At 49.7% G+C, this 19,521-nt stretch overlaps 3 protein-coding genes across 3 annotated transcripts in view; 2 read left to right on the top strand and 1 right to left on the bottom strand.

Annotated features, from left to right (window-relative positions):
• Positions 1-5,555, bottom strand: part of LOC109377000 (sodium-dependent phosphate transport protein 3) — a 33,071-nt gene extending 27,516 nt beyond the window's left edge. Inside the window, exon 1 of the mRNA XM_019633199.1 lies at positions 5,124-5,555. Coding sequence (XP_019488744.1) covers positions 5,124-5,151 — 28 coding nt within the window. The 5' untranslated portion in view covers positions 5,152-5,555. The remainder of the gene's footprint in view (positions 1-5,123) is intronic.
• Positions 3,819-19,521, top strand: part of LOC109376998 (E3 ubiquitin-protein ligase TRIM38-like) — a 53,764-nt gene continuing 38,061 nt past the window's right edge. Inside the window, exon 1 of the mRNA XM_019633193.1 lies at positions 3,819-3,884. The gene's annotated coding sequence lies outside the window, so the exon portion shown is untranslated. The remainder of the gene's footprint in view (positions 3,885-19,521) is intronic.
• LOC109376994 (E3 ubiquitin-protein ligase TRIM38-like) lies at positions 5,168-14,242 on the top strand. The gene is made up of 7 exons (XM_019633184.1): positions 5,168-5,182; positions 5,586-5,849; positions 7,762-7,857; positions 9,664-9,894; positions 10,812-10,834; positions 10,927-11,039; positions 11,264-14,242. The coding sequence occupies exons 1-7, from the start codon at positions 5,168-5,170 to the stop codon at positions 11,785-11,787; spliced, it is 1,266 nt and encodes a 421-aa protein (XP_019488729.1). The 3' UTR covers positions 11,788-14,242.

The raw sequence follows: 19,521 nt of genomic DNA, 5'->3' as shown, positions 1-19,521 counted from the left end.
TATTTCGGAACCATGCTGGGTCATACGCTAGCATTCTGGGCCTCGCCCTATGGTAGTCCAGTCTCCAACCCTGTAGGCAGCTTCACAGGGGCACCACTGCCATTCTTAGCCCGGGCTTGTCTCCCATCTCCCAGGATGACTCCTTGCAAAGGTCCATAGCCCTGGATGTCGTCTGGCACAGACTGGTCTGCAGCCTCTTTCACGATGTGACAGACAGACTCTCAGTGGCCTCTATGTCCTTGTGTCGACACGTTCATGCCTTCAGTGTGGGTGTGACTGTGGTCTCCTAACCAATGGAAAATGGCTAAGGTGATGGAATGTCACCTCCCTGGCTATATTATATTGTTTTAGCCTCATGTTCCTCACAGGTTTGCTGTCTCTCTTTTGCTGGCTCGGAGGGAGTGAGTGGCCACGTTGGGGAGACCCACCTGGGGGGGAACTGTGGGCAGGCTCTAGGAGCAGAGGCGACCCCGACCCCCAGAAATATAAATGTGCAGTCTGCAGCTGCAAAGGACCGGATTTTGCCAACAACCTGAGGAAGCTTTGAGGTGGGTATTTCCCCAATTGTGCCTCCGATTGTGACACGTCAGATTCACCTGACACCTGGATTGCAGCCACGTGAGACCCCTGAAGCAGAGGCCTAGCTAAGCCACGCCGAAACTTCAGATCTACAGACACTGGGCAAAAGCACGCATGCATTGTTTCAAGACGCTCAGTTGCTAGCATTCATTTTGCAACCATAGGCAAACAACATGCATGAGACGAGTCCACACCAGACACACACTCAGTGAGCCCGCCCCTGGCCCCATGTCCTCACACAGAGCACTCGTCCCCTGCAGGGGTCATGTCCCCACACCCCGTGCCTGGTCCCGGTCCTGGGGCCCGTAGGCCTGTGGCCCAGCTTCATGAAAAGCTTTGCGTTTCTCCTTACTTCCCAGCTCACAGAGACGTTTATATTGTTTTCAAGTTTTGCTAAGTTTCTTCCCTCCTCTATGTATCTTTTACCTATGATGGCTTTGTGTTTGAAATAGAGGAAAATGCCTTTTATATTCACCTTGGCCAAAGTATCTTTAAAAAAATAAAACTGGTATTATTAATTTTTTTTTCTGTTTTTAAAACTAACAGATACCGTACTTATTAACTTCTGCTTTGAAACCGCCCTTGGAGTTTGAATTCTGGGTAAGATGCACAAACACTCACAAAGAGTGGGAATTGGGGCAAACTTATAGATTTTTTTTCTCTCGTTTGTTCCCTCCCACCCCAGCCTGCAAGCAATCCCACAGCCGACGTGCTAAGTGGGGTGAACCTTCCTCTCCTGACCGGGTAACTGTGGTCTCAAAATGCCATGGTATGGACACCCACATCTTCTCTCTCTCTGTAGTCACAGCAGAGTAAATACAATCCAAGCTTTCTGGCCAAAGGGACTCTCAAAGGGAGGCCCCCAAACTGAAAGTGCCGGGAGCTCTTGAAGGAGGAAGGGTTTGGAGAGCGGTCCCATGTAGATGCTAACGGACCCTGGGGCTCAGCACAAGCAGTGCTGCACGGATCCCACCTCAAGCAGCACATAGAAGTGAGGAGGGAACTATGAACACACAAGACCAAGGACCCTGGCTGGCCACTGGGTGGCACACGCGTGCGACACATCCAAATAGCACTGCAAAGACTTGAAAAATGAGCCGACCCCCAGAAACTGACATGAACACACAGCCTGGACCTAAATAGATTGAGTGTTTGCTAAAGCAAAAATACCAATATTCTCAACAGTATTTAGACAAGACCCAGGGTCTCAGAACGTAATATTCAAACGACCAGGATAGAAACCAAAAGGATGAAGGGTATGAGGAATCGGGAAAATGGCGACCTCTCACGTGGGAAAAGGGGACACAGATGTTAGCATTTTCTGACAAGAGTGAAAGCACCTATTTTTAAAAATGCTCCGACGATTGCAAATGCTCTTCAAATGACTTAAAGGATACAAAGTCTAGCAAAGAAATAGATGTAAAGAAGAGCCAAATAGAAATTTCAGAATTGAAAGAAAAACCATGCAGTGGTCCCTAATTTATTTAATGTGTTGCTATCATTAGCATGCAATTTGCGTTGTGTTGTTCTATCTTAAATATACGCCTACAAACACTTAGGTATTTTTAAGGAGACTCTGGCGACCCTCTGGCTGTGGGTCTCCAGTTTCCTGCATCCCAGACTCACAGGGCCAAACCCAGGCTCACTGATTAGAGGGGGTGCATTTCCTACTGGGGGGCAGGGGGAGGGAAGCCCCTACTGTTCTCTCCCTGTGCCCACCTTCAGGGAACATACCTGTGGAGGCTCATTGCAGCCCCTGTCACCTTGTGAGACCTACAGCTGTCTGCATTGACCGTATCTCCTTCATGTCACAGAACAAAGGTGCCAGGGGGCAGCTAGCATGGCAACTGTTGTGATGTTACTGCTTTTGTTGCTAGAGGTCCTTTGTTTTCTTCTTGGCTTTCACTTGCTTCCTTTTCCTGATCCTTTGACAGGACAAATTTGGGATGAGCTGCGCCTGGGTCCAGAGTCACAGCCATAGAGATGAAGGGCGTGGGCATCTATTGTACAAGGAGCCCTCACCGGCTCAGGGACTCGGCGGCTGTGTCCACTTCCTGCATGCTGGCTGCCTCAGGCATGCCCTGTGCGGGGTCTGCCCACAGGACGTGCCAGAGCAAGGAGGCACCGGCTGACACCGTGGCAGAGACTCTGAGAGCTCCCGGGAGGGGCAGTGCTGATGAGGCTCCCGTGTGGGGGGAAGAGAGGATCCTGTTTCACAATTCTGCCTCCAGCCTGAGCTACCGCCCAGCAGGACGGTGGCTGGGACAAAGAACTGCCAGGCCCCTCTGTGCTGCCCTGAGCACAGCTTTCCACAGGACCGCCAGGGTCAGCACCTCACAGGCCAGGTGAGAGGACCAGCGTAGGTCCCAGGCAGCTGGCAGGGTCCAAACCTGACTCCTGTCAGTAGCTGAGCACCCTGACCGGCCCCTCCGCCATTGTTGATATTATTTCCTGTGTGAACATCTGTCATACGTGTATTTATTGTAAATGCATCTTACACCTACAGCTACGCATGTGGCAAGCTCTTACTTTGAGGTGGTCATCTGGTTTCCCCATAAATCACAGCTCTGAATTGGGCAGAAATGGTCCTTTGCCTCCTGTGTTGAACAGGAGAGGCAGGAGCTGAGTCACAGTTCTTGCCCCCAAGCTCACAGCCTTTTCTGCACTGGACTCAGAGCAGAGTGTTGGCCCTGGGGTCCCAGCTGGGTCATCTGTGGCTCCTGGCTACTTGCTGACCATTGCTGAGTGTCGTGGGAAGTATCTAAACCCTGCAGAGGGACGCGGGGAGACATGAGACACAGCAACAGGACCAGAGGACAGAGACAGGCTGGAGAAACTCCTGCGGCCCCAGTAGGTCCTACCACCCCTTTCTTACCACCTTCTTCAGAGCGGTTATTAAAAAGTAAGCAACCTAAAAATAGCAAACCAGAACACGTTTGAGGGTTAATGGATCACAAGGGGTTTGGTGACAAAACAGAAAAGTCTCAAGTCCGACTCTGTGAGCGGCACAGGCTTCCTGACCCCAACATTGTGCTGGGTTCACAATGCGGCTTCCTGGTGATCAATCTGTCCCTTTCTCATCGCTGTAAGAGAAGGATATTTCCCAACTTTCTGCCCCCCATTCAGGGCTGGCTGTAAACAAAAGCTTGTGGCAGTTCACTGGTGTCTGCCCCACCCCACAGGCCCCAACCCCAGAAGTTTCGTTTCTGAGTTTGCTCCAGTCTAAGTTAACTTCCTGGTCCTGCTCTGTCAGGACTGGCACTCCCTAGGACTCCAGCACGTGTGTGACCGTCTGCAGTGTCCAGGTAGTGGGAAAGGGCCAGGCCAGGGTGTGTGGGGGGACATGACAGCTGGGGGTGGATGCAGGTGGCAGGGAGGGTGCCTCCTGGAGCTGAAAATTCAGGACATGGCCTGGGCAATGGCTGTCACTATGTCTGCTTTCACTTTCCCCAGACCCCATGCAGGCAAATCTCAGGGCATCCAGGATGTGGGGGGAGCGCAGGCCCAGCAGGGCGCCCAGGTCCTCAGGAGGAGCTGGCTGTCCCTGGGAATCACCCACCATGGAGTGGCCTCCAGGTGACATTCTCTGGGCCTGAGCCACAAGCCCTGATTGTGAGAGAAAATAGAGGTTCCAGTAACTGTTGTCGAATCTTGTTTCTAATATCCCCATTGTCGGTTCTCTCTCTCACCTGCTTGGTGTGGGCAGGGGTGCAGGGCTGGGGTCCCCATGCGCATCCCTTGATCCTGGTGCCTCCTCCCTCATCTGCTTGGCGGGTGCTGGAGACACTGTCACTCCCTCATCCTCATGTCTCTTTCCCTCCATCAGGGAAGACCACAGAGATGACAAACGCATCCATCTGGTGGCCTGTCTACCTCCACTGTCACCCTGCGGGGGTCCCCATGATACTATTACCCTGGTGCCTCTGTTTTTGTGGGGTGGGAGTGGGGGTGCAAGCAACATAATCGTCTGATGAAATCCACCGGTCACCTGTCACCACCGGTTGTAGAGACATAATTCAGGAAGTAATTATTCTCCAGTTTCATCAGGAAAGGAAGGTTCACACTCCCTCAGTGAGCTCTTGCTCTCTCTCTCTCTCCCTCTCCCTCTCCCATTCTCTCTCTCTCCCTCTCNGGCAGAAATTCTTTTTTATCGGCCAGTTGGCTCAGGGATAGGCTGTCTGCATAAGAATTATTTCCGTTCCTGCAGGTTTCCAAGCCCAGGACAAATAGCCAGCTACGTGGCGAGGATATCATAGAAGGAACTCATGCATAGGTTGGGGGTTTGCTTAAAGTGACATTTTCAAGGCTTTCCATTCCTCAGGTCTCAGGATTGCTTTCCGATGGATAATTCAGTGGGACACCCTAGGGAAGAAGCAGCAGGTGACAGGATGAGGGACTGGCGCTGGCCCGCTGTTGACACTGAGTCTCTATAATGAGGGCATGATGGAAACAGGAGGACAAGGAGCGAGGGTGAGTAGGAGGCACTGGGGAAAACGCGGCCACTCTCCCACGAGGCCGGCGGCAAGCACGGGAGCTGGCTTTACCTTTCCTGGTGGACGGCTTCTCCTCCATCTGGCTCCTTTGGGAAATGGCGCCACGCTCTGTGGGGGGGCCCCCCTCTGCCCTGAATCTCTTTTACTGCGACAGGCTTTGATCTGTGGGGAGAGCCACAATCCAAAGCATGACACACAAATGACTTCCTCGTGCTGGCGTTGTCCTTCTCTCAGCATCAGGGAACATTTTGATTTGACACAGACAGTGCTTTCCACTTGGCAGCACAGTTTTCGGTGCTTCCAGAGGACTAGATTTTTATACGAAAGTCTGGCTGTAAGTCCCAGCTCTACCCAACCACTTCCTTTCCTGGTCAATGAGAAGTCCCCTTTCTGGGCGGTGCTGCAAGAGGAACATGAGAAAAGTGCAGACCTCCGAGAACCGTGCGACGCTGAGGATGGCGATGGCTCGAGGTGGGTCAGAGGGTGGGAAAGTTAAGTTCAGCACAAAAGCAGAGGANGCCAAATCTGCGCCAGCACCCCTGTCCCCAGTGCCGGGCTCCATTCAACAGGACAAGCCTGCGGCCCAACAAGCAGCTGGGGAACCTCATTGAAGCCATAAACAAGCTGGACCTGGAGATGATGTGCAAGGAGCACGGGGAGAAGCTGCACCTGTTCTGCGAGGACGACGGTCAGCTCATCTGCTGGTGCTGTGAGCGGTCATTCCAGCACAAGGGGCACAACACCACGCTCGTGGAGGATGCGTGCTCAGGCTACAAGGTGAGCATGGGGACCCAGGATGGGGCATCGACGGGTCCCCACTGTCATTGCGCCCCAAACCTGAGGTCACCCAGCTGGACCCCCGAGCCTGCATCCTGAAAGATGGCTTTCCCCATCTCCCTCTTCTGCAAGATGGCTGAGGGTGATTCCTCCCTGGTCAAGTCCCGACTGTCTAACCTGAGCTTGTGTGACCATGTGTGTGATGGTCAGACTCGTCCCTGTCCACTCTCATGCCAAGGACCCTCTCCCAGCTCTAGGACAAAGTCCCCAAACCCACACCCACACACTCTATTCCTCACACTGTGTGTGAGATTCCAGGCACCACAGGGGACAAAGACACCACCTTTCAGGTGTCCCCCAACAAACCAGGGAAGACAGACCAGCAGAAAAACCAGCCTAGAGGCTCCTGATGTGGGGAGTTGGGGTGATTCCTGAAGGGCACATAAAAAATCACCATATACAGAAGTGTAGATGGCAGTGAGGGTGACCCAAGCCGAGGGGACCACAGGGCAAAGGCACAGTCGAGGGAGCTGAGCTGACTTATCGTACCTGAGAGGCAGGTACCAGCTCAGGTCCAAGTCCTGCCCAGAGTGGTCCTGGCCTCGGGGGACTGGCATGTGCAGAGTGAAGGTTGACACTGAGAAGAGCCTCCTGGCAGTGACACCATAGAAGGAATGTCAAGGAAAAGATTCTGATCATTTCTGTAAGAGGTGGGCGGGCCGTTTTGAGCAAGATTCAGGAAGGGGGTGAAGGACGTGGAAATGGCCGTGAGGAAGCTGACCCTGGATATTGGGGCGTGGGCTGAGGACACTGTCCTGCTGCCTTACCTCCTCTCTGCCCTGTCCACATCTGAGGAAATTGTCCCCATGCAGAGATCATATTCCGACCCCTCACGAGGCAGAGGTGGTCTTCTATCACGGTCCTTGGCCGTCCATCAGGACATGTCCCTGGGCAGCCCTTCCTGAAACTCCAGGGCAGCTCATTACAGGAACGAAGGTGTTTCCCACCAGGTAGCAAGAAAAGCAACAGCACAGGGGACGATGCTGAGCCTCAGGAGTCGGACTGCTGGGTTTGAAAGCTTAGCTCTGCCCCTGACTCGATGGGTAACTCTCAGCCAGTTATTTAGTGTCAGCGTTTCCCCATCTGTAACTGGGGACAACAGCAGCCCTTTGCTAACAAGCATCACAGCCCGTTCTCGCCAGCACAGGGCACTTGGTGAGTGTGCTGCTGGGTGACAGAGGACAGGACCTTGTTCTTTCAGTTTGAAGCTTGACTAGCAATCTGGTTCTGCTACAAACTACTTTCCATGAGAACATGAGAAATTATTTTGAAAAATAACCTGAAAGCTTGATTTGGACACTAATGCATTTTAAATTGGCTTCATGGGACCATCCTTCAAAAGGTACCAGAGAACCCCTCCTCCACGAACTCCTTCTAACAGTGTCACCCAGTGCCCTGACTCACCAAACACACCCAGTGTGCCACGGTGTGCCAGAGCACTGGCCATGTCCGGGTCAGCACGCTGTTCTATCAAATATTCTCTCAGATGATTATCATGCTGTGTGCCAGGTCTCCCTGGCAGGATGGGTATGGAGACTAGACCTCAGCAGGAGATGTTGGACTCACAGTCCAACCATCTCCCGGCCGTACCCCTTGGGTAAGTCACAGAACCCCTTCCTCAGCCTCAGTTTCTGCAGCACTGAATGACGTCAGAGCCCTACCGGTGCTCAGGGGTGTCATGAGCATCAGATATGTCCCTGCACATACAGCCCTGAGCCGGTTCCCCACACAGTGTGAGGACTCGGTAAACATCCACCGTTATTCCCACAGTCTCAGATAGCTAGGGTCCCCCTGGGTGCCCAGTGAGGAGCTGCCAAACTGAATCGACTTTGTTCACCCCATTTTCCTCCAGGAAGAGCTCCAGAAAGCTGTGACAAATATGAGACAACTGGAAAAGGAGTGTAGGAATCGGAAAGAATTCATGACAAAGCAAATAACCGAATGGAATGTAAGAATTGAGGTTTATTGATCTCAAGCTCTTTTCCCCCATAGAGCTTAGGCAGAGGGGTGGATTGGGCACATGGGGTTGGTTCCCACTAAACCAGACCGGACAGGTGGAACCCCAACAAGAAGCCCTGATTCAAGCTTATACCTTTCATTGTTTCCATCTTTGAGAATCTGTCTCCTACCCTTCGGCCTCTCAGTAATCATTGGCTAGGATTCCCGACCCCTCAGTCAGAAGAGGCAGCGTGGGTGTGTCTGTTCACCTAGAGCCGTCCTCAGTGGGTTTCAGACTCTCAGCACCTGTGAGGACCTTCCTAGTCTGAAGGCTTCAACCTCAGCACCTTGGCACATTTACCACCGCACAGGTGCCGCTCTCAGCCTCACAGGCTCAGGAACCAATGCAGGTGGACAGTCACTGAGTCATCTCATGTCTGAGAAAAAATGTGTCTTTCATTTATAAGGACAATCATGTCTGCTGAAAGAACCCACACCCTTACCACGGCAGACTCTGGGTCTCCGGCTGTTTCCGTGGTCAGACATGCATTCCATCATGGAAACTGTTACATGACCCACGCTGGCCGGCAAGCCATTGTGCCTGGGTCACAGGTCTCTCCCCACCTCTGTCCTGACGAGTGTTCACTGTGACCTCTCAGAGGACACTGCTACTCCCTTCATTTCTGGGAACCCGTGGGGGGCAGGGCCTCGATGATAACTAATGAAAACACCACCCATGACCCTCCTACCCCAACATCACGGTCACTGAAACACCACACAAACCACAAAAGCACTAGTGAAAATTGCAGTTCCGTGTCTCCCAAAATGGAAGCTGAATCCTACAGAATACCTCCTCTGGTTTTGGTCAGTTTTACACATAGGGATGATCACATGCACCCCGGGCTGGTGGTAGCTATGTCCAGTTATCTGGGATAAAGGTCTGCCACCCTGAAGTCCCCTGCTGAGAAACTGGGACCCTCCTACTGGCCTGGCTCTCCTAACGTCCAGTCTTGGTGTGATGCTCATTACAAGCTATTGCTCCAGGAAATTCCCCAGACTCAGACCAGCCTTCACATCTCTCATCAAGACTCCTTTCATCGTTGTAACAGAGTGCTGGCCTCAGCCCTAGTCCCCTGGTTACATTATCCAGTGCTCCTGCCCCTCCTTACACCTGCCTCTTGGCTGAAAAACAAGAAAACAAACCAAGTGACGCTAGAGGTACATGACCCTGTCTCCTGATCCCGAGTGCCTCCTAGGTGTGACTGCAGCACAGAGCTGGGGACATTCTTCCAGCTCGATGGCTCACTTGCAAATAATTTCATGGAAGTTGAGCACACTTTCTCTTGTATGTGCATGTGCATTAAAATATTCATTACACAGAATCTACCATGTTCACCATTTTTAAGTGCCCCGTTCAGTAACATTAAGTACTTTTATATTGTTGTGCAGCCATCACCACCATCCATCTCCAGAACTTGTCTTCATCCCAAACTGAAGCTCTGTCCCCATTGAACTCCAACTCCCCACCCCTCCTCTCAGCTCCTGGCAACCTCTATTCTTCTTTCTGTCTCTAAGACGTGACCACTCTAGGTCCCTCCCATTAGTGGGATCACACAGCACGTGTCCTTTTGTGTCTGGCTTATTGCACACGGCATCCTGTCTTCAGAGTGTGTCTTGTGGTAGCACGCGTCAGAATTCCTTCCTTTTTATGGCTAAAGAGTGTTCCGCTTTATCTGTGAGCACACTCTGTTGATCGCTCAACTGTCTCTGGTGACACGGGTTGTCACCTTCTTCTGAACACCCTTTTTGACTCCAGAGGAAGGTGGAGCTTCAGACACAAAAAATCCGGGATGACTTCAAGGAGCTGCACAGGTTCCTGCAGGAGGAGGAGAAGTCTTACCTGTTGAAAATAGAGAAGGAGAATGAGCAGACTCTGAAGGCTCTGAGGGACAGCGAGGCCAGTCTGGAGCGCAAGAGGTGTGAACTCGAGAGTCATATCCAGCGCCTGGAGGACAGGTGTCAAGACTCAGCCCAGAAGCTGCTGCAGGTGAGGCTGAGCACTCAGAGGAAGGAAAGGAGGGGTCTGCCCCTGAGCGATGGAGGGGACAATGGTGAGGCAGGATGGGGAGACAGGCGAGCCTGCCTGCCTTGATCAAAGGTGGCACATCAGGTGGGGACTTGGAAGTGGCCTTTCTTTTAGATGCAGATCCATGACTGCGAGGTGGCTTCACTAGTGTATAGGAATCTTTATGTGAATCAGACCAACATGCCCCCTGGATGCACATGCAGAGTTTTTTGGCCAAGAGACCTTGGGGTCACTTCTGCTCCCATTTGCCCCGTCATGTGCCCAGAACCTGGCATTAGTCTCCTGAAATACTCCTCCAGGTGACTCTGGGTGGGGAGGTGAGGCAGCCAACATGGATGGAAATCTTTGCCCAAGTTTGCTTACAACAGCCCTGGTGCCCGTGCTCTTAGGGGACCAATTAGGATGCAGCACCCTTGGCTGTTTTATTCCAGTTCCACTAATAGGACTGCAGGTCACCTGGTGAGGCTGAGAACATGGCATGACTGCTCGACCACCACCTGCTGCCACCACCGTGGTGGCCCAGCCTCGGGTCGTTGTGATGAGTGGTCTCTAATACGAGTTCACTCGGAAGGAAGTTAGGTGAATGAGAGCCAGTGCTGCCCGAGGGAGCATGGGGTGACAGCTGGCCCTGCTCCCCAAGCAGCCCACAAGCTCCACAGCCTCAGCAGGACGATGGAGACTCAGGTGGATCCACATCCCACCGTGATGCACACCCCGGGCTGGGGAGGGCACCGTCCCTTCTGGGCACCCACGATGCCCAAGGCCGGGCCCCTGTCTTCGTTCCTTTGGAAGGAGTGTTCCTAGAGGGTGAACCCACATGCCAGGCTCCCTGATATCCCGATGTCCCCACACTCACCTTTCGTCTTTTTTCTCTGTAGGGCGTGAAGGGCGCTTTGAGCAGGTGAGTGTTGTAGGAATGCAGGAGGAAAGGCATGGGGACACAGAGCTGATGGGACGCACTGCTAAGAAGTGTCCGGCCTCTGCTTGTCCCAGGAGCTCGGCTGTGAAGCTGGAGATGCCAGATGCCCCGTCTTTGGAGATTCAGACTGTCTGCGATGTTTCTGAGCTTTACTTTGATGTGACAAAGCTGTTAAGAGGCTATCAAGGTACGTGAGGATGTTCTCGTAGCATGAAGCACACACATGCTCATTCGTCCCCCACCAATCCGTGGGACAGATGTGACGTTTCCTACTTCTGTGCCACAGACGAGTCTTGTGGGGTGACCTGCCTGAGTTCACACAGCTGGTCAGAAACAACACTTGGAACTGACACAGGCTGGTTTTATCCCATATTAACTGTGGTCTTGCATGTCTTTTCCTTTTCCTTTCAGTCAGCGTGACTCTGGATCCAGAGACAGCTCATCGGGAACTAATCCTGTCTGAGGATCAGAGACAAGTCACTAGGGGAAGTCCCCAGGATAATGTGAAAGATTCTTCCCTTAGGTTTACCGCCTACCCCTGTGTCCTGGGCCATCCGGGCTTCACCTCTGGACGACATTACTTTGAAGTGTATGTGGGAGAAGGAACTCTGTGGGGTTTAGGAGTTTGTATGGAAAACGTGCAGAGGGATATTCGCAGGAGACAGGAACCCCAGTCTGGGTTCTGGGTCATCAGGCTGTGCACCAAGGCCAGCTACATAGCGAAGACAAGCTTTCCCCCCTTATTTTTCCTGAGGAAGCAGCCCCGGCTTGTGGGGGTTTTCCTGGACTATGAGGCAGGAGTCGTCTCCTTTTACAACATGACCACAGCCTCCCACATCTTCACCTTTCCCAGGGCCTCCTTCTCGGGTACGCTGTGGCCCTATTTCCAGGTTTATTCCTCTTCTCCTCTGTCTCTGCCTCCCCCAGATGAGTAAACAAAGGCACAGTCTCCTTCTTGGCTTCACCAGCATCAGGAAAATAATATGAATCCTGTGAGGCAGAATTAGGTCTGTTTTCTTTCTGGTATTTCTTTGAACCTAGAACAGTGTGGGTGGGGCCTCTCATGGGTCCCTAATAATCTGCATTGAATGAATAGATGTAAGGACTGTAAAACAACACAGCTGGTCAGTCTGGAGGGAAACAAGATCATCGCAGTGACCAGACCTTGTCCTCTCCATCCCCTTCCATGTGGTCAGAGCTCTGATTTCTGAGAGTCCTTGGGTGACCAGCAGGGTGACCCAGAGGTCAGGTCTGAGTCCTCCCAGTTCATTTCACACCATTTGAACTCGTGTGGGGATGAGGGGAAGCTGCAAGTCTCGGCCCATGGCAGGAAGTTAACAGAGCAGTGACTCCTGTGCACACTGATGTTTGGTGAACAGCCTGAGCTACGGTTCTGGGTGGTGGTGAGTGCAGAGGCTGTCAGACCTGGCGGAAGCCAAGCCAAGTGTGAGAGAAGACTCAGAATGGGCTGAGAGTGAGATGCTGCAAAGGGGGAGGAGATGAAGGAGGTCATAACGAAGTTTGCTGAGGGACACAGTCCTGGAATAGAAGCTGATGTTCTCTCAACTGTACTAGCACCATGTCTTAAAATATTTCTAATCTCAGTCAATAGGAACCGTGGTCATTGTTCTTGGCTGTGTAGATTATGATTCAGATACAAACCAATAGGCCTTAACTATACATAGGTTGACATGGAAAAGTACATTCCATGTCAAACCCAAATCATCAGACCTGAGTTGACTAATGACAGGACCATGATGGAGTCTCTAAAACAGAGAACATTAATGTTGACTAAAACACGTCATAAAATCGCTAAATGTTATGATAGTTTATAGTTGATATAAAAGGCGATTTTCATCAATGTTGCAGTTCTCTCACTTCCTTTCTCTAGAAACAGGTGAAATGAGGCAAATGAGTTGTTTCCAGTTGTCTGAGGCATGGTTGGGCCTCCACCCCCATCAGAGGAAGACATGGCAGAGGTCAGCTTATCTCCCACTCTCCCCAGTGTCATAAGTTCTCCGAGACACACTGAGAGAAACTGGGTATAACTCAAAAGTGAAGAGCAGCAGAATACACCACCCCACATATGTCACTTGGGCATACCATCTATATTGGGCTAAGGCAGATGAGAAAAAAACAGAAACAAGAAAACCTCTTTGTCCTCCCCATTTGCCTAAAACCAGGACATGAAGTTGTAAAGTGTCCCCCCTCTTCTCTGTACCAGGAAAGACAGAAGCTAATCACCAGACACAACTCTACACCCTTATCAACCCAGAGACAGCACCAGAGGAACCTACAGGACAAACCTTGTGAAAACCAGCCCTTATTTACTATTACTTTCCCCATATCAGTCTTCACACATTTGCAGCCTAAGAAGTCATTTTCCTTTGTCTTGTTACTTCTCTAAAAATCCTGTTTTTTTGATAAGATGCTGTATTAGCCCAAGTTTCGCCCTCTGCTCTGAGTTGCTGATGTCAGAGCATCTCCACCTGTACACAGGTACCCAGGAAAAGTGGCCTGTTTCTCCTTGGCTCTCTCACTGTGACCACACTCACAGCACTCCACTTCTGACACCAGAGATAAAGGTATTTTTCCCACACCAAGTCGGATGTCTCTCAATTCAATTCAATTCTGACACTAACTGGAGTGGGACAGACCCCACTGGTAAAGGGTCTAGTCCCACAAGACTGTTCCTGCCCACCCCCACCTCAGACACCAGTCACGAGTCCAGGTTATTACTCTAATTCTGACTGACCGGGTATAAATTGAAGGTTCCCATGACCCCTTCATAGGGTTCCATTATTTGCCAGAACAGCTCCCAACACTCAGGGAAATTCTTTGTTTACTAGTTGATTTTACAGTAAAGGATATGGCAAAAAAGACGAATGAGCAACCAGATGAAAAGACACAGAGGACAAAGTCCAGAAGGGTCCCCAGCACCAGAGCTTCTGTCCCTGTGGAGTTGGGAGGTGCTCGCCAGGCACATGGATGTGTTCACCTTCCCAGAAGCTCTCTAAAGCCTGTGCTTCTCAGTTTTTATGGAGGCTTCATCATGTAGGCATGATTAATCATTAAGTTAATCCCCAGGTCCTCCTTTCTCTCTGAAAGGTGGGGAATAGAGCTGAACGTTCCAAGTTTCTAATGATGGCTGGGTTTTCCTGGTGACCAGCCCCCACCTCAAGCCCCACAGGAGCCCACCCTAACTGGCCTCATTAGAATAAAAAATGCACCTATCACCCAGGATATTGCAAGAGATTTAGGAAATCCATACCAGCAACCAGAGTTGAAGACCAAATATTAGAACAAAAGATGCTCCTTGTGCTTTTATTACTTAGAAAATCACAGGGGTTTCATGAGTTCTGTGCCAGGAACTGGGGGCAGAGGCTAATATATATTCTATTATGTCAAAACATGCTAATAAAGCTCTGTTTTTTTTCTTATTTATCTATCTTTTGTTAGTCAAATACCCAAGGCCATAGTTGGAGAAGCTAAGATGGGTAGAGAAAAAATTTTTTTCTCCTTACACAAGGAACCCCTGTGTTATTTGTCCCCTGTCCTCATGATCTGAGCACTGGCTAACTTATGGAGCCTCCAACCCACTGGATGACTGGGAGACCCCCACCTTCACACAGGAGAAGTGAAGGTATAATCTGGACATTGCTAAGCTCATGTCTCCCTCGAGGTCCTCTGCAGCCCTGTCTGATCTGGGTGCGTCCTGTCCAGTCAGGGAGGCCCCATATACTGGCAGGGCCTAGAGTGGAGTATTCTGCTCAGAGGAAATTCTACATCCTGAAACATTTAGATTCCTGAACAAGACAGGATAGTGATAAATAAAACCTTCAATTAAAGAAATAAATTTGATTAACAATTTAAACCATTGGGAATCACATGGAAGAATAATAAACATGAAAGTAGAAATTATAGAGACAACCAAGATGGTTCAGGAGGTAAACACTGTTTACCTTCTCTCACAACTACATCAAGATTACAACTAACCTACAAAACAATCAGTATTGAGAATCACCTAAAATCAAGCTGAACTCAAGCCTTTAACTAAGGACATGCAGAAGATGCCACCTCCAGACTGGTAGGAAGATCAGAGATATGGAACAGGCTGGAGCCAAACCTGCATGTGACAATAAAGATAGGAGGGATATTTCACCTGTGGGGGTACCCCCTCATCCCCTAAAGAAGGGAGAGATCCCAGCCCCACCCCAGCCCCACAGGATTCCAGTGCCGGGGAGAGAAGTCCCCATAATTTTTGGTTGTGGAAACCAGCAGAGATTGTGACTGAATGAGACTGGGTGCAGCTGCACTCACAGGTGCTCCCTTTAAGAAGTCCACTCACACTTACCCACCAACAGAATCACTAGCTTGGACCCATCATGCTGGGGAAGCAACCGGAAAGGCGGCAGACAAATGGTGGGGAGTTGAGTTGTCTGGCTTGAGACGGGGCTGGAGAGGCAGATTTCTCCTGGACACAGGAGTTCACAGAAGCCATTGATTCTTTGCTGAGCCCTCCCCCATCCTGGTGTGTAGACGCAGGTGGTCACCATATCTGAGTCTTCGCCATTAGTTCGCCCTGTCCTGCCCACTTGAGACCTGGCTGTGCCCAATTTTAGGGCACACTCAGGCTGTTTTCAGTGGCTTTTTTGTGCAGGCTGCCAGCCTTGGCTCAAAAGACTTTCCTAAGTTGTGTCAAATGTACACGGACCCCAGACAAGCAGCACCTGGCTTGAGCGTGTCCTGTATCTCTGGCTGAGCAGCTCTAAGCTGGCATTAGTGGCAGTCAGCCTTGATTGGCGGCTTGGGCTCTGATGGTGCTTCCAAGCACAGCACGAGCTGCAGCCATTAGTAGATTTTTTTTCTGGCTCCTGCTGGGTGGTCCTTGGTAGGGCACAGGCTGTTGCTGAAGTAAGCCTACAGTGGATCTCCTCCAAGGTGGTCCTGGGCCTGGTGCCCCCAGTGTCCAGCTTCAAAAAGAGGTGGAATATCACCCAGCCACCTCCAAGTACGACACACCCAAGGGGCAGATGGCACAGGTGCCAGAGCCCTGCTGAGACAGATCCTTCTCTGTAGGCTCAGCCCCTGCACAAAGACTCTTCCACTGTAGTCAAGGCCAGTCCTCACAACCAGTGAGCCCAAGAGTCAGTCCCTCACATTGATGTGCAATTATCAACCAAGGCTCAGCTACAAGAGGAGGGCACACTCACCCACACAAGGGACTCACCTGGAGCACGTGGCTCAGGTTATCAGAAAGACTGCCACTGAACCCCACAGAACACCTAATACATAAGGCCACTCTACTAAGACCAGAAGGCAAAACAGCCCTACATAATACATAGAAACAGTCACAGGGAGGCAGCCAAAATGAGGAGACAAAGAAACATGTCCCAAATGAAAGAACAGACAAAGCTCCAGAAAAAGAACTAAGCAAAATGGAGATAAGCAATCAATCAGATTTAGAGTTCCAAACACTGGTTAGAACAATGCCTAGTGATCTCAGAAAGAATTTCACCAGATAGATAGGAAGCATGAAAATAGAGGTTGAGGGCTGGCCATGTAACTCACTTGGTAAAGAGCACAAGCTCTGAGCAACAGTGTCCCTGGTTTGATTCCCACATGGGTCAGTGAGCTTCGCCAAGGCTGAGATGCCAACAGGCGGCAGGATGATTCAGCAGGTGAGAGCACGTGCTCCTAACAAGGTTGCCAGGTCAACTCCCACATGCGATGGTGGGCCATGCCCACCTGCAACTAAGATTGAACACAGCACCCTGAGCTGAGCTGCAGTGACTGCTGGCCAGAGGCCGGATGGTGACAGGACTTGGATGTTAGCTAGCTGCACTCTCCACAACTAAAATTGAAAGACAGCAACTTGGCTGTTTCAATTCCCCAGCAGTGTTTTCCTTCAACAATTCCCCAATAAAATTAAAAAAAAAATGGGGATGAAAACAACTACTGAGAAATAAAGAATACAATAACATAAGTGATGTACAAGATAAGGTAGCAAAAAATACCCAACCTGAACAGAAAAAGAAAAAAGAATCCAAAAAATGGAGGAGAGTTTAAGGGCCTACTGGACAATATCAAGGGTAGCAACATTTGCACTATACCTTTACCTAAAAGAGGAGAGGGAGAACATAGAGCTGAAAACCTATTTGAAGAAATCATGACAGAAAATTTCCCTAACCTGGTGAGGGAAAAAGACATACAAGCCCAGAGAGCCCTAAACAAGATAAAACCAAAGAGGCCAACACCAAGACACATCATAACTAAAATGGCAAAGGTTAAATACAAAGAGAGAATCTTAAAAGCAGCAAGGGTAAAGCAGTTAGTTATCTTCAAGGGAGCCCCCATAAGACTGTCAGCTGATTTCTCAACAGGAACTTTGCAGGCAAGAAGAAAGTGGCAGGAAATATTCCAAGTGATGAAAAGCAATGACATAAACCAATACTGCTCTACCCAGCAAGGCTGTCATTTAGAAGAGAAGGACAGATAAGGAGCTTCCCAGACAAGAAAAAGCTGAAGGAGTTCATTACCATCAAACCAGTTTTACAAGGACTCTTAGAGGGACTTCTTGAAGATGGGAGGGGGGTTAAGGATGGGTGAAAGGGGAAGGGATTCAGAAGTACAAATTGGTTGTTGCACAGTAGTCATGGGGATGTAGGGTATAGCATAAGGAATAGAGTCAACAATAGTGTAATAATTGTGGTGCCAGGTATGCACTAGAGCTATCAGGGTGATAGAAGGGAGTGAGGTTTGGGTCAGGGTGTAAAGTGAAAGCATTAAGAAATATAAATTGGTAGTTAATACAGTTTGGGGAATATAATCAGTAATGTTGTAAAGATAATGTAAGGTATCAGATGGGCACTGGACTTGTCAGAAGGATCATGTCATAGACTGCACAAATGCCTGACCAATGCACTATACACCTGAAGAGCTGAAGAAGAAGAATATTGAATGTCAACTATAACTAAATATATAGGTTCATAGTCATGGAATATGGAGTACAACATGGGGAAGATAGTTGATAGTATTGTAACAGCTACATAAGATGTCAGAGGGGTAGTAGAATTGGGGGGAATACAGCTTTATGAGGGGTTTAAATGTCTACCTATTATGTTGCTTTGTACCCCTGAAACTAATAAAAAGAGAAGTAGAAATTGATTGTGGTGCAGGTAAGTTACAGAAAAAAATAAGGCCAGCTTCATTAGGAAAAAGTGCTAATTAAAAACCATTGGCTATTCTAATACAGATTTTTAAAAAAAGAAAAACGCAGAAGAAAATATGGAAACATGACAGAGACTATACTCGAAATAACAATTTTGAAGTAATTTGAAGAATCATGTACAAATATGTTTGAAAACCTTGATTAACTGACTTGAAAAAGAATCACTTGACATGTGCATCATTTTATCAGTTGGTTCTATGCTCAAGGTGCTGCATTGATTTATAGTTATCTTAAGATCTCAATACCAACCCAATTCAGGGATAAATGCTGGCCCCTGTGACATGGCAGGAAGGGGAGGCAGATCAGGGACAGGCAGAGTGACAGCCACCAAAGAACCTGTGTAAGAGACTGTTACACGTTTACTATACTCCCTTTCCTCTTCTTCCTGCACTTGAAGTTCAAATCCTGTTAAGCCCTGCTTGTCAGCGTGCATGGCCCAGTGACTCAGTTCTGGTTTGGAGAAGGTGGGCGAAGGGAGGTGTGCCCTTCCAGACTTGCCCACAGCCACCTCGTCCTCACCATGCCCCGTGCCTTCTTCCCACGCCTTGGGAGCCATGACCTAAAGATGGACAAGCCACAGGATGGAAGGAGCTTCATGTGTGTCACCACTGGAGAGCACTCACCCCAGTGGACGTGGAGAGAAGTCCTCCCTCATATCCACTTTGAAATCGCAGTTATTACCTGCTGCTTTTATTCTTCCAGGACTCAGTGTGGTTCAGGAGAAATTCTACATTCTCATAGAATCTTGGTCATGGAGAGGAAAAGGCCTTTACAACATATGAGGCAAAGCCGGTCCAATGGGCAGGGCAGGCTGCCGGCAGTAAGGACTATTTGGTTCCTTCCACGGGGTAAGGAAGGGCCTACAGGAGGGCTGAACTGTGGGGCAGAGGTGACGAAGTGACATGGACTGTGCAATATCAGAGGGTCCTGGGGCCATACCAGCATCCAACATCCACCAGGGACCCACAGAGCTATTCAGAGAAACTGATAAAAGCTCTACCTGCCACAGTCACAAAGGATCGGCCTCAGAGTTATGGGTAAATCAGGGATTATCATCTGCAACTTTTGATGAGGAAATTAAGTTTTATAGAGATTCAAATGTTTTGTCTTCAAATACTGTCAACAAGTTTGCTGCCATTAATCCAATGCCAACAGAAGTTCCCATTCTGGGGTGCAGTAGAAGGACAAACTTTATTCAGGTCAACTGTTTGCTCCCCAAAGGCACAGTGGAGGTTCACTTATGTAACGTACCGACCATGCTCCCTGATTGGTCAATTTTTAGGTAAACAAAGAATCCAAATTTGGTCCAAATAGCACTATCCTGATTGGCCAGATTCGCTCATTTTGATTGGTCAATATCAAGCTACTCTGATGAGTTGGTAAAGATGCAAATGAGGCTACAGCTGTACAGCTCCAATTGGAGTGGGGAGCAGGCCTC

This window comes from Hipposideros armiger, unplaced genomic scaffold, assembly GCF_001890085.2.
Source record: "Hipposideros armiger isolate ML-2016 unplaced genomic scaffold, ASM189008v1 scaffold_1256, whole genome shotgun sequence".
Lineage (NCBI taxonomy): Eukaryota > Metazoa > Chordata > Mammalia > Chiroptera > Hipposideridae > Hipposideros > Hipposideros armiger.
The sequence above is the reverse complement of the archived record's forward strand: the minus strand, read 5'-3'. Positions and strand labels throughout refer to the sequence as shown.